At 46.1% G+C, this 17,204-nt stretch overlaps 1 protein-coding gene across 1 annotated transcript in view; it reads right to left on the bottom strand.

The window, feature by feature from the left end:
• Nucleotides 1-17,204, bottom strand: part of KIF15 (kinesin family member 15) — a 2,415,358-nt gene that overhangs the window by 94,650 nt on the left and 2,303,504 nt on the right. The window contains exon 36 of the mRNA XM_044065522.1: nt 8,397-8,475. Within this exon, the coding sequence (XP_043921457.1) occupies nt 8,397-8,475 (79 nt within the window). The remainder of the gene's footprint in view (nt 1-8,396; nt 8,476-17,204) is intronic.

Here is a 17,204-nt window from a genome sequence, read left to right as displayed (position 1 = left end):
CAGATTGAGTTTGCCCTGTGAATACCAGTATAACAGAATCCTGGGTAAACCAGGACTAATAGCGCCTTGAAAGGTCAGGGGGATGGAGGGGGGGATGGTTCCATCCAAATGAAGTCACCTACTCAGATGGAACGTTGTGGTGAGTACATAACTTCTTAATCTGAAGTAGGAAGACATCATTTGTCTGCAACCTGTGGGACAGAGTCCCCAGCTACCTGGATCTTGGGCGGCCATCATGGAAGGATGTTCCGGAGCACCGCAGAGCCAAAGGATGCTCTCCCTCTGGAAACAACGTCCACTTTGTAATGTGAAATGAAAGTATGAGATGAGGTCCAAGTGGCTGCTGCACAAATATCATCTAATGGTGCGACTGAGCTTGCCCGCTAGAATGTTGGACCTTCCCGGAATGTGCGTTGCCACAAGAAAGCGGTTGGTGGAGATTGCCCATTCCCATACTCTCATGGCCTCTCGACAAAGGGGGTAGGACCTGGTTCCCCCCTGTTTGTTGATGTACCAGACTACCGACATGTTGTCTGTCTGGATAGCAATAGTTCCTACAGGAAGAAGGCTGTGTAGTGCTTGCAACACTAATAGCACTGCCCTCATTTCCAGAACATTTATATGCAGGAAGGTCTCTGAACTGTTCCACGTGCCTTGGACAATCCTGCCCGCTGAATGCCCCCCCCAACCCGAGGCGAGAAGCGTCCGTGGTCACTGTGGCTAGGGGGAATGCAGTACAGAAGGGTCTCCCTGTCAGGAGGTCCGTCGACTGGAGCCACCAGAACAGGGAGCTCTTGCATGCTCTGCTGATGGCTATCGGGCTGTTGAGAGGAAGGTAAAGCAGGGACCATTGGACCTGGAGGGTCCATTGAAGGATCCTCATGTGTAGTCGAGCGTGGAGGAGGAGTGGGATGGCTGCCGCCATTGAACCTAGGGCCCTCAGGACCATAGCTGCAGTCGGAGAAGGTTCTAAGATGGCCGTGATATGACACCTCAGGTTGGACAGTCGATCTAGAGTGAGGAATGCCCGCATGTTTCTTGTGTCCAATCTTCCTCCTATAAAATCTATAAGCTGTGTGGGGGCCAGGGAAGATTTTTCTCGGTTTATGGTGATGCCCAGCCGAGGGGCTATATGAAGGAAATAGTCCCTGGCTGAGCACAGTAGATGCCTTGATGACGCTGTAAGGAGCCAGTCGTCCAGGTATGGAAACACCTGCATTCCCTGGAGTCTCAGGTGGCCCGCTATCACTGCAAGTACCTTGGTAAACACCCTGGGGGCAGAGGTGAGAACAAAGGGAAGGACCCTGAACTGGTAGTGACTGGCTCCCAGCCGGAAGCGAAGGAACCTCTTGGACCGTCTGTCCATTAGAATGTGGTAGTACGCGTCCTTGAGGTCTATAGAGCACATCCAATCGTTCTCCCGCAAAAGGGGGAGGATAGATTGTAAGGTGACCATCCGGAACTTTTGTTTGGTTACAGACAGGTTCAGTTGAGACAGGTCTAGGATCGGTCTCAAGTCCCCCGTCTTTTTTGGCACCAAGAAGAACCTGGAGTAAAACCCTGATCTGGTCTGATCTCGGGGGGCGTGTTGGATGGCTCTTTTTGTTAGCAGCTGTGTGATTTCCACAGCTGCTACCTCCCGTTGATCGGGTGGTACATCGGGGAGGTTTTTGGATCTGGGAATCCTGTGAAGGGGGATTGAATAGCCACTGGATATCACCCGAAGCACCCAACGGTCTGACGTGATTGACTCCCATGATGTCAGGTTCCTCGAAAAACGCCCCCCGACTGCCTCCAGAGAGGAGCAGCCGGGTAACCCCTCAGGGGTGCTGCGTCGGTCTGTCAGAGAAAGGTTCTCTGGACCCAAAGTTCCTAGGAGCCCCTCTGCCTCTAGGACGGCGACCTCCCTGTCCTCCTCTGCCACAAAAGGACTGGTTGTCCAGAGCAGGTTGGGATTGCTGCGATTTCCGGAACCACATCTTCTTCTGTCCCTTTTGGTTCTTCGAGAAGGACCTCTGGGGAGCTGAGAAGCGGACTCCGACGGCAGACAGCGTCTTCCCGTCCTTTTCGCTCTGGACAAGCGTTTCCCGAACCGTTTTGCCAAAAAGGGCAGAACCATCGAAGGGGGCATTCGCGAAGGTCGCTTTGAAGGGCTCCGTGAAGTCACAGTGCCGGAGCCAGGCCTGGCGTCTCATAACAAGGCCCGATCCGCTAGCTCTAGCAGCTCCCTCTGTTGCGTGAGATAAGAGCCGCATGGAAGTATTAGACACTGCTCTGAGAGTGGCCATACGGGTGGAGTATACTTGCTTGTCCTCCGCCGATATGGACTCCGGGGGAGATGCAGCGTATTCCTTAATCAGGTCTCGCTGCATCCTGATCACGTGTGCCATATAGTTCAGCGCCCCCCAGGGAGAAGGTTGCTGAACTAAAGACTCGCTTCCCAATGCGATCCATCGAGGGGGATTCCTTGCTCGGGGGATGCATAGAGGGACTCTCCTGAGCCAATTCCCTCTTTGTGGCTGCAGCCATCAGCAGGGCATCTACTGGGGGTCCCTTACTCCAATGTGTACGGTCCGATGGGGGACTAAGAATCCGGTGCGGACGTTTGGGAACAGGCTCTACAGTGTCCGGGTCCTTCCACGCTCTAGTGGCAATAAGGTCCACCAGAGGGTCGGCAGGAGGGGACACCCAAGAGGTAGACGGGCCCACCTCAAATGCCTCCAAGAACACAGACTCGTCCGAGGAGGCCTTGGGGGCAGACCACCCCCCTCTGATCCTTAACATTTCCATAATGTCTCCAAAGGAGACATCTTCTGGGGGTGATCTTGGGGAGCCCTCCCCTTCCTCCAAGTCAGTGTCTTTAGTAATAGACTCAGGAGTCCACGTGCCTCCTCTTACACTTATGCTTACGAGGCACTTCCTCGGGGGGACTGTCCGAGGAGTCCTCGCCAGCAACCAGTTGTTCCAAAGGAACCACTTGGGACATTGAGGCGGGCTGTCCCTGAGACCGGCTGATGGGAGCCTGGCCCAGCTGCGAGGGAGTGCGGGATGGAGCAGAGACAGGGACCGGGGGTCCGGATGTCCTGGACAGAACCCTCTCCACAACGTCGAAGGCCGAGGGGGAGCCGACTTCTCTAAGACCCGAGAGCCGACCCCCACTCGGATCCGACGAAGGGATCAGAACCGGAGCCGAGACCGTCGGATCCGAGAGACCGGTGCGCTCCGACCTAGACGGAGTCGAAGAGACACCGGCTCCCTCGGATCCGAGGCTAGGCCCACGGCTCTGAGAGGTCGGGTCCGAAGTACCCGAAGCACTCAAGGGAGGGATCGGATCCGAGGTGCGCCGACCAATCGGATCCGACCCACCCCCGGGTCCAAAGCTGCCCGGCTCCGAAAGCTCCGAACCCGGGAGTCGGGTCGGAGAAGGAGCTATGGGGGTGAAAAAAGGGGTCAAGGCCCCTCCCGGATGGGGGGGGGGCCAGGAGCACTCCCATCTGCATCTGGGCCTGGATGAATCGCCTCATCATCTGGTCCATATCAGCGTCCGACATAGAAAAAGTTGACCTCGACGAGGCCACCAAGGCGGATCTAGAGTGTCGCCTCGATTACCTCAATAAAGGTCTAGTCTCCACCTCCTCGGGTACGGGAGAGAACCGAGGGGATCGGAGCCGAGGAGGAGGAGATTTAGAAGCCAGAGGGGAAGCACGCTTAGGTGGCGGGGCCGAGACAGAGGCCTCGGCCCGCCGCTTATGGTGCCCCTCTCTGTGCCTCTCCTTTTCCCTCCTGGTCTCCCTATCCTCCGGTTTCTTAGCGGGAGATTGAGTCCCTGCCGGAGGAAGGGAGACCGAAGTATCCACTGGCTGAGTAGGGAGGATAGCAGGGGCCGAGGCCGAAGCCGATTCTGGGGGGAGAAGTCCCGCCAGAACCAACTTCGACCTCCGCTCCCTTAAAGCCCGGGGGTTGAACCCTGCACAAATGGTACAACCAGATGACAGGTGTTCAACCCCCCAGGCATCTAACGCACAGAGTGTGGCAATCAGCCGGGGAAAGCTTATGGCCACACTCGGTACATTTAGAAAATATAGCCTTGGGGGCTTCAGACATAGCTACGCCCTAACAGGCCCTAAAAAAAAAACACACACACACAACAAACACACACTAAACGAACACCCGAGAAGGTTAACTAAGGAAGGGAGGAAAGCCTAAACAAACACACTTTAACTATATAAGAAAAAATACAAGCAAAAAAGATGTCACCAATTTCCTTTTGCTATGGAGCTCGAAATTCCTGTCAGCTATTGAACACGGCAAACAAAATCTGGGGTCAGTCAGGGCTTAGCAGGGGATTATGGGTAAAGGGAGGAGCTAGGAGCTCGGATCCTAAAGCTTATGAATTGCCGGCTCGGATCCGCATCCCACAGGTTGCAGACAAATGAAGTCTTCCTACTTCAGATTATACGTTTTCTTTGATACACCTTCTTGACTTTATTAAATTATATTTCTTGTATAATACAGCACACTTGTTAGACAGAGCGCATTTTACATTTATTGTTTGAACATTTCTCCAGTAGGCAACGAAACAAAAAGCATGAACCAATAATAACAAACTGCCCAATTCAGAACATTTCCCTCATAAAAGTCTACTACCAGTGTGTCCACACTCCACACCCACACTATAAATAGAATGACAGTGGTGTAAGCCATAGGCATCTATTTCAGTTTCTTTTTCTTTTTTTTTTTTGGGGGGGGGGGGGGGGCGACAAAAGGCCAAAAACCGGGGACACATTTTAAACATTGCTTGTATAATTTTAGAAAGTTGTTAGAATAAAATGTTGTGCTACCACCATACATTTCACTGGCAAGTCTCGAACCCAGGACTTTGTACACGACAGTCAAAGCAACATACCACTATGCCAAATCAGCAATTTCACGAAAGTTAGGAAGACTGAAACTTAAATGGCTTTCATTTAGTGAATTCAGTTCTCACCATAGCTCTCAACCTCTTTGCACAAAAAACCTGAATACAGCCAATAATGGGGGAATACAAATTCAGTTCTCACTTCTCACCATAGCTATCTCAACTCTTATCACAAAAATCCTGGACAAAGCCAATAATGGGGGATACAGCCCCAAAATAGGGACAAATTTAAAATACTGATCTTATAAACTTATACAATTGCTAGAATAAAAGTTTTTGTGTTATCATTTATTTTCTGAAGATATGAAGTCTGAAATTCAAATGCCTGTCATTATTTAATGAATTCAATCCTGCAGTGACTTTCCACAAAAATCCTGAGAACCACAGATTTTATGAGGAACAGTCTCAGATCAAAACTATGAAGGACAAATTTACAAGTGGTGGTGGCTAGGGACGTCAGGCTCTTTTCACCCTTTACCCAAAGTACAGGGTTTGAGTCTGAATACCTCTAGCCAGCAGGTGCATTGCAATGCTTACCTGAGATGATGAGCAGCACTGTGAAGCCAAAGGGAGCCACTGAGGGGAAACCACTCCAGGTGTAAGCTGCTCCACAGGAAAGATTAGCTTGGATACTTACTACTGTCACCCAGCTCTTGCGGCTGAGGAATAAATGGGCCAGTAGGGCTTATGTAGGTATGAATGGACTATAGAGCTTTTGCTTAGGCCAGGGATGCCCATTCCATGCCCCATCAAATGAATAGGTCAACTGGGTATAGCCAATGGTGCCATAAGGCAGGGACATATAGAAGTGGGGATGGGGGAAGTGATTTTAAGCCTGAGTGTAATTTGTAGTCATGCTGCTCTGAAGTACAATCTACTCTGCTTAGATAGGGTTACTTACACCTCTCCAATGTAATACACTTCATATTCATGTACAAAATGCATAGCCCCAGATCACATAAAATAGAATTTTCATGACTGAGAATCACCCAGTTAAGTAATTTGTACAACTTCATCACATGAAATAGAATTTACATGACTGAGAGTCACCCAGTTAAGTTCATTGTACAACTGCTCACCTGAACACCCTGCTGTACTGCACAACTAAATAACACAGGCACCTTCAACAAAATGAAAAGGAACACACTACCCTACCTCCAGATACACACAAATAAACAAAGAAAAGCAGACTTGCCCTGTCACTCAGGCACATATTTGTGGACACACACACACACACACACACACACACACACACACACACACACACACACACACACACACACACACACACACACACACACTACTACTACTACTACATTCAGCTTACTTCTCTCCGTTCAGATAAATCCTTTCCATTTGATCAGACCTGAAACAGCCAGGAGGAACGAGCCTTCTAAATACAGCCAGAGCTTCTAAATAAAATAAATTCTTGCCGAAGCGACAGGCGAGCCTTCTAAATCCGTTCCACACAGCTAGAGCTTCTAAAACATTCAGCTAACAGCCAGGCAAGCTTCTAAATAAAATAAATCCCTCAGCCAGGAGGAGTGAGCCTTCTAAATATAGCCAGAGCTTCTAAATAAAAGAAATCCTTGCCGAAGTGACAGATGAGCATTCTAAATCCGTTCCACACAGCCAGAGCTTCTAAAACATTCAGCTAACAGCCAGGCGAGCTTCTAAATAAAATAAATCCTTCAGCCAGGAGGAGCGAGCCTACTAAATACAGCCAGAGCTTCTAAATAACATAAATCCTTGCCGAAGCGACAGGCGAGCCTTCTAAATCTGTTCCCGCTCAGAAAGCATTTGAACCACATCTGGAAACCTGGAAATACATGCGTTGCAAGCTCAATTCCGACAGGCTGATAGCCCTGATGAGCTGACGCGATGACGTCAGCTAAAGTGGGGAAAAATGAAAAAGTGCAAAAAATAAAGAAATAAAATCGGAAATGAAGGGGTGCCACTCGGGAATCGTGGCACCCCATTATTTGGACCCCAAAACTTGGTAAAAACCAAGTAATTCGGGACAGTTGGGAGGTATGGTGGGAGCTATCATAGAGTCCCCCAATAACACAAACATCTAACAAGAGGGTCTAACACAGACAAATCACTTGTGCCAAATTCATAGATTAAAACTCAATGGCACTATAATGCATTTCTTGAATTTTTGAAAATTGCCACCCAGGCTAATTACTCCATTGATAAGATACCTCTAAGAGTTGACCTGATAGTCAGGGATCTGGATAATCTGGCCTTTGACCAACATGTGGCCAAGGTAGTAGGAAAATCGTTCAATGTCATCCATACCTCTTAACCTCTTATAGCAAGAAATCTGGACAAATCCATAAACAACAGAGGAGGGGGAGGCCCAAAAATAAGAACATTTTTAAAATATTTTTCTTACAAACTTAGAAAGTTGGTAGAATAGCAAGTTTTATATTAACATAGATTTTCTGAAGGTTATAAGGTTTGAAACTGAAATGTCTATCATTATTTTCAGAGTTCAATACTCATGTTTTTCCAGAAAAACAAAATTTTATGAGAGACGGACCAAAAATATAAGGCAAAAATCTGGAAAGTTAAGCGGCATGATGTCATCCAACTTATAAGGGAATGGCAAGCAGGTCCAAGGAAGTCATAGTGCCACTTTACTTGGCCTTTATCAGACCCATCATTGAGTATAATGCCCCCCTTCGGCATACACCTGACAGACGTATGCAACAGTTGGAATGCCTGCAAAGGTTTCTTACCAGAAGATTGCAGGGTGTAAACACATTGCCCTATATGGATCATCTTAAAGGCTGTATCCCATATTCTGGCTCCTACAGGTTAAGAGGCGATCCGATTTATGCCTGGCATACAAAGCATCCTAAAATCCAGCTCTGATGGACCTTTTGCACATCCACAAAATGAACAGCATTAGAACCACTTGATCCAATTATTTAAGTTTTGCTTGTGACTTAAATAAGACATGTTAGCAAGACAAATATGTGTCTCTGGAACAGGCTCACCATCCTTGTAAAGCAAGTCCATCCCTAACCCTATTTAACAGGAACCTTAATCAGTGGATGGGAAAATTAGGAATTAATCCTGGGCGTGGCCCCTATGTCTCTGACAGACAGAAGCAGACAGTAATGTTCAAACCAACATAAACCACCACAAACTCTAGAAACTTCCTAATATACCCCCTCCTAAGAAAGATCCAGGATACACAGGGACACAGTTTGGATAGATTGCACAAGCTAGGCTTATTAAGATCCTAATGATCGTTAGCTTAGTATTTACTTATGAAAAAAATGCAAATACATTTCTGTGTCATACTTTGATTCTTTCCTGTAATACATTCCATTACAGTTACCAAGAAATAACTACGGCAGCTTACACAATACTGCAAATTAAATGATAAACAGGAAAAAAAGGCAACAGAGAGATTCAGATAAACAGAAAACATGAAAAGAAAAGGTTCAGAAGGATCAGACTATACCTTTGCCATTTTTTCTTTTTCTTCCAACTCCTTCTCAGTCTCTGGTTTCTGCTGTGGCTTGACTGACGCTTTATCATCACTAGAAAAACACAAATTAACAGCATGGTCAAAGATGGGAGTTCATATTGCTTATTATCATGGCTTGTGCTAGATGCAAGTTAAATCCCCCCAAAACAGATCTGAAAGACATGGATGAAACATGCCTGAATCGTACGTCTGCTGGATAATAAAATGTTTGCAAGTCGCTGCAAGAAATTCAGAGCAGTGAAGGCATAGCTGTAAATAAATTAATGTACAGCTTTATAGGGTATACTTGCTGTTAAACACCTCTATAACATGTATACATTAATGTAGCCTGTGAATGTTGACAAATACATTGTTTGGTTAACTCACTATCTTATAATGTACTATACTTCTATATGAAGTATAAAGATTGTGTTCTCAAAATATAGTTTAATTGAACTTTTTGGTCGACATGTCTTTCTCTTGTTAATGATTTTTCTGCTCTGGAGCTTTTCTCCCCGGGCCTCCACTGAAAATGGACATATATCCAGTTGGACTCTCCCAGTTAACAAATGTAAAATAAAATAAATAAATTTCAATCATATCACCAAGAAGGGGCAGTAAGAATACTTAATGCAGTACAATTCTTAATCCGATGTCTATTACAGAAATAACATTTCATTCATAATCGTACATTCTTATTTTAGGCAAAATACTTTAAGTGTAATACCTCATGCCAAACCAGGAGGAAAGGCAATGCACCTATACAATACAGCTGTAATAAGATAATGACAGATCTTTGAGGAGAGGTCACTAACAAGAAATTCTACATTTGTGTTCGATTACATGATTTGCTTCTTTTCTTGGTCTATATATGTCCAGGTAATCGTGCATTCACAGCAAAGAACCAGTCACTGTCTTGCGACTGTTAGGCACTGACTCCGACTTGAGTGAAGTTCCCATTACTTACCCCCTGTTGCTCTATGTTCTCTACAGTTCTTCAAGTCACAGTTTCCTGCAGGAATAACTGGCTATGCTGAGCAAATGTGTGCAACTATAGGCAGTGCAAAGTACCTACTAATTAATTATTAGAGAACAATGTACATATATGTAAATGTGCACATAACAAGTCTGTTATCACCAATAACTGTGAATATGTAATACACAGAATCTGAGTTTATTAATGTACTTTATCTTCCTTATCCATGTCTCAAAAGACAGACGCAAAAATGGTATGTAATTTGCTGCACAACAGTGAAAATCCTTCTGATGTGAAGTTGTTCTATCTTGCCTTCATTCTCACTGATGGGGGTTCGGAGCCAATCCTCAGCTCTGACTCGGCCAAATACAAAAGCTCGAGGTCTTCAACCAGCTCTTGGCTTACTCCCTAATCCCATGATGCAGTGGTGTTTCCCTCAGATCTTCTTTGCCGCTGCAACAGATCAGGAGTTCTTTGACAGCTCTGGCCAGTACAAGTTTAATATTTGATAAAAATTGATAGTTTAGCTTAGTAGTTAGTTTCTAGCAGTTTAGCTTAGTAGTTAGATAGCTTTTCTTCCTTCAATAACTTACTTGGCTTTAAAACTTAGTGTGTGTGTTTTTTGCTAGTTGTTAGAGGCCGTTTTTTTCTAGGCCGTTTATTTCTGCAACTTGTTTAAGTTAGACGGTTGTTTAAATAGTGAATTCTCCCTACCCTAGAGTGTGTTTAGCTTAAGCCCAGGTTTTTAGGGCAGTAGTTAGTTGTTTATACTGTGTGTGTTGTTGTTATAATATTGTAGTAGTTAGAGCTCTGGGTTTTTTATTAGGGCTATCTTAGATATATATATATATATATATATATATATATATATTACTGTGTGTTACCTTTATAGTTAGGCATATAGTGTGTTCTTGCCTTTGTTTAACAGTTGCAGTTAATAATTGATAGTTCTGCCATGTCTCAGCAAGAGAAAGCTAAATCTGGATTTAAAAAGTGTCCTAAAGGTGGACAAAAAATGTTGATAACAGATGGTTACATAGAATGAGTTTATTGTTTAGGTGAGGTCCACCTACAGGAGAATTGTGCCATCTGTCACTCCAATTCTTGTGTTCTTCATGAACATAGGAGTAAACTAATAGCTAGGGGATTACTGAAGTCCTCTTTCCAGGAATCTTTAGACAAGGACAAACCGGACAAGCCCTTAAAATCCTCCAAGACTCTGTCTTCCAAATCATCTTCTGGGTCGGAGCCTAAAAAGGGTTCATTGACCTCTAAACTGAGTCAAACTGACACCTTGGCTCCATTGCTTTCGGAACTGGAGGTTGTTGTTGTTTGTAGGACCTGGTCCCTGATTTTGGAGCTAATATCTTCCACTTGAAAATCTCCAATCCTGCAATCAGTGGCTTCTTCTAAGCTTCTTCCCGGTCGTCACGACTATCTGATAAGGATGTGGATTGAGTGGTGCAGAGGCTTCTGCAGACACTGGCACTAGCAAAAATTTTGTCGGGGCTGACCTCTGAGGCTTTGGAACTGACTAGACCCAGCCCATGACTACTATTCCTCCTCCGATTCGGCCCGAGATTTCAGAGCCGGAGTGTTCGGAGCTGATAATTATGGAACTGTTGGCGCCAACACCTCTCCCGGGCCAGTCGGTTCTGACTACTTCTTTGGTGCCGACGTTAGAGTCCAAGAGCTGACACTTGCCAGTCGGGTCCAGAGAGGATAGTCGTACCGATCTTTCAGTTCCGACTTTGCATGTTGGGGCCTCGGCTCAGGTGAGTTAGGCACCTACCTCGGGCTCAGAGCCCACTGATTTGGTGTCGCAGAGACTGCCTGTTTCTACGGATCCAGAGGTCTCTTCGGATCGGAGTCAGGGAGCATTCAATGCCATGAGGAGAGCCTTGTCCCCTCGGGCATCCACATCACTACAAGCAACCTCTTCTCCTAAAGCGCCTGTGTCTGCATCTGCTTCACTGATCCCTCAAAAGCGTAGAGACCCACAGCCTCAGGTCGCCCCATTGAGTGAGCCCTGCTCTTCCGGGACCTCCCCAGAAGCTCCTACTGAGGAGGTTCACAGGAAGAGACTTTGCAAGAGGAAGCATATGTTCTCCCCACAGGAATCCATCACATTGGATACTGACTTAGATGAGTTAGAAGGGTCCCCACGGTCCTCCACTGAAGATATCTCCTTCTGTGATATCTTGGAAATACTGAAACAGAGGGGTGGCTGAAAGCCCATTAACCCTACTGATGATGAGTCAGTACTTCTGAAGGCTTTTGGGTCTCAGCCCTCCACCTCTTGGGTGACTCCGCCTTTTGATGAACTGATGGATCTTGTTTCGTGAAAGGCGTGGGAGTCCCCAGATACCATGGAACCAGTCCCTAGAAGGCCTAACAAATTCATAACGTCACCCTATGACAAGACCTCCTTACCAAAAGAGTACCTGTTTGCTGACGGCAGCAACCAAGAAGGAGTTGTCAGAGACCTCTACATCTGTTCATCCTCCTAATAGGGATTCTAGGATCATGGACAGATACGGAAAGCGCATGTTTAGTTCAGTGGCCTTTGGTCTTCGATCCCTGAACTATCTTACACATTTTACTAGACTGCACAGAGATCTCCTTAAGGAGTTCGGAGATGCTCTTCAGGGTGCAGTAGCTGCAGAGGTCTCAGATAAGGTAACCGCCCAGCTTGCTACCCTAAATTCCCTTATAACCTCTTCCATGCGTCTGATTTCGTACGCAGCTGATGGAACGAGCAGAGCAACGGGTTCAGGAATTGCTCTTAGGAGTCAGTCCTGGATGCTTTTATGTTCCTTTGTGGAGCCCTATAAGTCATCCTTTGTGAACACCACCTTTGATGGTTCGTCCCTCTTTGGACCGAAAGTGAAGGAAATGGTTACCAGGTGTGAGCAAGATGGAAAGACTGCTGTAGAAGTCAGTTTTTCCACCCTTACCAGACCTTATCCTAAAGGTCGAAAAAGTGGAAAAATGTGGTTCCGTAAATCCCAAGGAGCTTTCTTTGACACACGTGGACCCCCTCTAGAGGGAGAGGAGGGGTAGTAATGGAAGATGCTGTTCACGCAGCAGAGTGGTCCCGCAGAATCAGGGTGACAGACATCAGTTATCCGGAAAGCCCTATCAGTGCTCCTGAAAGGAGGCCCGTCTGTCCACCTCTGGAGGCAGTCAGAGGACCCTTATCTTTGTACTCAGACACCTGGCCAAAAATAACAAAAGACCGTTGGGTACAAAGTGTCATATCCAGAGGATATTCAATTCCCTTTGTCACTCCTCCACCCCTTGTGAGAAAAATCCTGGACATTCCACCCTGTCACAGGGAACAAGCAACCATAAAAATTGCAAGGTTGCTAGAAAAAGAGAGTCATCCAACCAGTCCCAGCAGACCAGAGAGGGTCCAGAACTTACTCAAGGTTCTTTTCAGTTTCAAAGAAAACAGGGGACTGAAGACCCATTTTGAATCTCAGCAGATTGAACAAATCTGTCAAAGTTGCGGATGGTCATGCTACAGTCTATACTTCCCTTTCTAGGGAAAGACAATTGGATGTGCTCAATAGATCTCCAGGATAAAACACACAAAACCATCCAGGGATCATCTGCGCTTTCGGCTGGGAGCCAGTCATTATCAGTTTCAAGCTTTGCCCTTTGGTCTCACTACAGCCCCCAGAGTGTTCACCAAATGCATGGCAGTAGTCACGGCTCACCTGAGACGCTTAGGAGTCCAGGTGTTTCCATATCTAGATGACTGGCTCCTCACAGCCACCACTGAGCATCGACTCATACAAGCAAGGAATACAACAGTCTTTGCAGTCAATTGGGCATTACCATAAACTCAGAAAAATCTGCCGTATCGCCATCCAAAAGTTTTTATAGGAGCAGATCTTGACACCATCTCTATGACCATAAAGCTTCCAACAGAAAGAGTTTGGGCCCTTCAACAACAAATCTTGAACCTCATTTCAAAACAAAAAGCCCCAGCTTCAACAGTGCTCAAAATATTAGGGACAATGACAGCAGCAATCACTGCCATTCCTTTCGGTCGAATGCATGTGTGTACACTGCAATGGCTCCTGTTTACACAATGGTCCTTTCAAGAACTTCCAATGTCACACCTGATTATAATAACGAACACATGCAAGAAGGATCTTCACTGGTGGATGACTTCTCCTCAAGTAACAATAGGACACCCCTTTGTTCTACCCACTCCTATTGCCACTGTGACCACGGACGCTTCCCTGATAGGGTGGGGGTGGGGGGCATTTAAAGGGAAGGACAGCCCAAGGCACATGGGAGAAACACGAGGCTCATCTGCATATCAATGTCCTAGAGATGAGAGCGGTACTTCTAGCGTTGCAGTCTTTTCAACACTTTCTTACTCTATGGACTACTGCAATTCAGACAGACATGTCGGTGGTCTAGTACTTAAAAGTACAGTACTTACCATAAATGCAGATGTTAGAGTGTATTCACTGTTGCAGTCATTACATTTGGGTTATCTGCTTGCAGGTAGCCCTCAGTCGGCCTGATTAACAAAGTCTTGGGTCCTGCGTTGGTTGCTTTCCCTTCTTCCATGACGTCAGGTTGTCAGGGGTATAAAACATGCAGCCGACACCATTACATCAGTTTTTCTTGCCCCAGATGTCAGGTGCCCCCCTAATGGGAAGCAATTAAATATAAAAGTACAAAGATATACCTCCAACAAAAAAGCAAATACACCAAAAATGCTTTTAAGCATAGTAAAGGAAACTAGAGGTATAACCAAAAGAAGTTAAGGGGCTGGAGGGAGGGTAACCAGGGCTGCAACAGTGAATACACTCTAACATCTACATTTATGGTAAGTGTACACAACTGTACTATGTTCTTTGTGTTTCACTGTTGCAGTCAATACATTTGGGTAGATTCCCAAAGCTATGGTTGGGAGGAGGAATTTAGATAGCATTAGGGCCAGCTATAAGGCCCTGCAAGACTGCAGTGGCAAAGCCAGCTCTGGATTTAGAGAAAATTGGCAAATGATAATGCTTGGTGAAAGTATGTACAGAACTCCAGGTTGCAGCTTCTAGGATGTCCCTGGTAGGGACACCTCTGAGAAAGGCTGTAGAGGTAGATGCAGCCCTGGTGGAGTGAGGTCTGATCCCCTGGGGGATAGGTTTTCTATGGTGCATATAGCAGAAATGAATGCAATGGCTTATCCATTTAGAAATGGTATGCTTTGAAATAGCCTTCCCCTCTGCCCCTGCAGCAAATGCCACCAGCAGTTGTTCAGATTTCTCTTGAGGTCTAGTCCTGTCCAAGTAGAATCTAAGTTGTCTGTGCACATCTAAGTATCCGTTCCCCTTTATTCTGTGGATTGGGAAAGAAATTTGGCAAATGAATGGACTGATTAAGAGCCACACTGGATACCACCTTGGGCATGAAGGATGGATTGGTTCTGAGGGACACCCTGTCCGCATGAAAGATGATGAAAGGCTCCACTGCCGTAAGGGCCTGTAATTCAGATACCCTTCTAGCTGAAGTGATTGCTAAAAGGAAAGCTGTTTTCCAAGAAAGAAATTTTAAGTCTGCAGTAGCAGCTGGCTCGAAAGGAGGTAGACTGAGTTTCTCCAAGACAAAGTTAAGGTCCCAGGCTGGGGTTGGAGCTCTCCTGGGTGGTCTCAAATTTTTGGCCCTTCTGAGGGATGAGAGAAGAGGGGAGGTTCTGTGTTATAACGAGCTGAAATGGCTGAGGCGTGGATTTTAATGGAGTTAAAAGACAGGCCCTTGTGAAGCATCTCAGGTAAATATTGTAAAATCTGAGGTAAATTGGGCACTGTTGTGCTCATCTCTTGAGATTGGTTCCAGGCACAGAATCTTTTCCATTTTTCAGCATAAGATTTTCTAGTACTAGGCCTCCTTGCCCCTAAAATGATATCCATCATAGGTTTGCTGAGGGATGGTAAAGGAGAGATTAAGTAATTAGCCAGGCTGCAAGGTTCAGTGTTAGAAGCTGAGAGTGCAGAATCTGGTTCTCATGCTGAAACAGCAGGGAAGGAGTCTGAGACAGGTGCCATGGAGATAACCATGACACACTGCGCAGGAGGGGGTACCAGTGTTGGCGCGGCCAGTCTGGAGCAATCAAAATCATCCTTGGTTTGTCCTGTTTGATTTTTAGTAGTACTTTAGAGAGCAGAGGCAGAGGGGGGGCATACACTGATAGGTTTTTCCAGCTGAAGGACAGAGCATCTACTTTGCAGGCTTGTTTGTGGGGAGTCCTTGTACAAAATTTGTCCAATTGGTAGTTCTGGGAAGAGGCAAACAGGTCTATATCTGGGCTCCCCCACTTGCTTGTCAACATGTTAAAAGTCCTTGGTTCCAGTTTCCACTCGTGTGGGTCCATGAGGTTTCCGCTTAGTCCGTCTGCCAGTGTATTTAATTTTCCTGGCAGGAATTGAGCTTGTAGGTGCACTTGATAGCTCAAGGCTGTGTTCCACACTGCCATGGCTAGTCAGTAGAGCGGGTAAGAATGTGTACTGCCCTGCTTGTTTATGTATGACATAACAGTGGTGTTGTCTGTCTTTACCATTAGCTGTCCTGGAAGAATGTAGTCCTTAAAGGCTGTCAGAGCATTCTGTACAGCTAACATTTCTTTTTGATTGATATGCAGGTGCATTTGACTTGGGTTCCATTTGCCCTGAATGCACTTCCCTGCCAGGTGAGCCCCCCATGCATAGTCTGATGCATCTGTTGTTAGGGTTTGGGTGGCAGGGGGTGGTGTGAAAGGCAGTCCCTTGTTTTGGTGGCAGGCCACTGCCCACCAAAGGAACTCCAGGCATAGGCAAGGTACGACAGGAATCACTGTTTCTAGGTACTGAGAATGTTGACACCATAGGCTTTTTAGATACCACTGTAGTTTGCTCATATGCAGTCTTGCATACGGAATTAGAAGAATGGAGGAGGCCATGAACCCGAAGGCTTGCAGTATTTGTCTTGCAGATAGCAGGGTTTTTGTTGCCACTTATTTGAAGTAGGTTGTCAAATGAATTTGTTTCTTTGGCGTGAGGTAAGCCATCTGGGAAGTTGTATTCAAGCTTGCTCCCAGGAATATAATTTGTTGACAGGGTACCAGGTGTGATTTCTTTTCGCTTATGGTGTACCCCAGACAAGTTAGAACCATTTGTACAAAGGCCAGATGATTCAAAAGTATGTCCTGGCTTTCTACCTGAATTAGACAATTGTCCAGGTATGGGTATATTTAAATATTTCTTTGCCTGCAAAATGCAATAACTGGAGCTTGGCACTTTGTGAATACCCTGGGCGCAGTAGATAAGCCAAAGGGCAGTGCAGAGAACTGATAGTGCGTGTAGCCTGCTTTGAAGCGTAGTTATCTTCTGCAAGATTCCCTGATTGGGATGTGCAGGTATGCTTCCTTTAAATCTAGTGTTGCCAACCAGGCGTCTTTGCCTAGCATAGGGAGCAACTGGTGAAGAGTCAGCATTTTAAATTTTGGAATCACCAAAAAGGTGTTTAGAGTAGACAGGTCCAGGATAGGATACAATGAACTGCCTTTTTTGGGTACCAGGAAAAGTCTCGAGTCGAAACCTTGTCCCTTTTCCTCTTCTGGTACCAACTGAATAGCCCCCATGCTTAAGTGAGAAAGTACTTGCTTTTGGGCCTCTGCCCACTGGTTAGGGGGTAGATCTGGCCATCCGCTTGGTGTTGGTAACGTGTGGAAGTGAAATCTGTATCCCTGGGACACTATATTTAAAACCCATTTGTCCTGGGTAATGAGTTCCCAGTTCTTTGCATGAAGAGCAATATTTCCCCCAAAGGGG

Source organism: Protopterus annectens, chromosome 3.part0 (assembly GCF_019279795.1).
Source record: "Protopterus annectens isolate FY-2018-M chromosome 3.part0, PAN1.0, whole genome shotgun sequence".
In the NCBI taxonomy this organism is placed as follows: domain Eukaryota; kingdom Metazoa; phylum Chordata; order Ceratodontiformes; family Protopteridae; genus Protopterus; species Protopterus annectens.
This window is presented reverse-complemented; position numbering and strand designations above follow the sequence as displayed.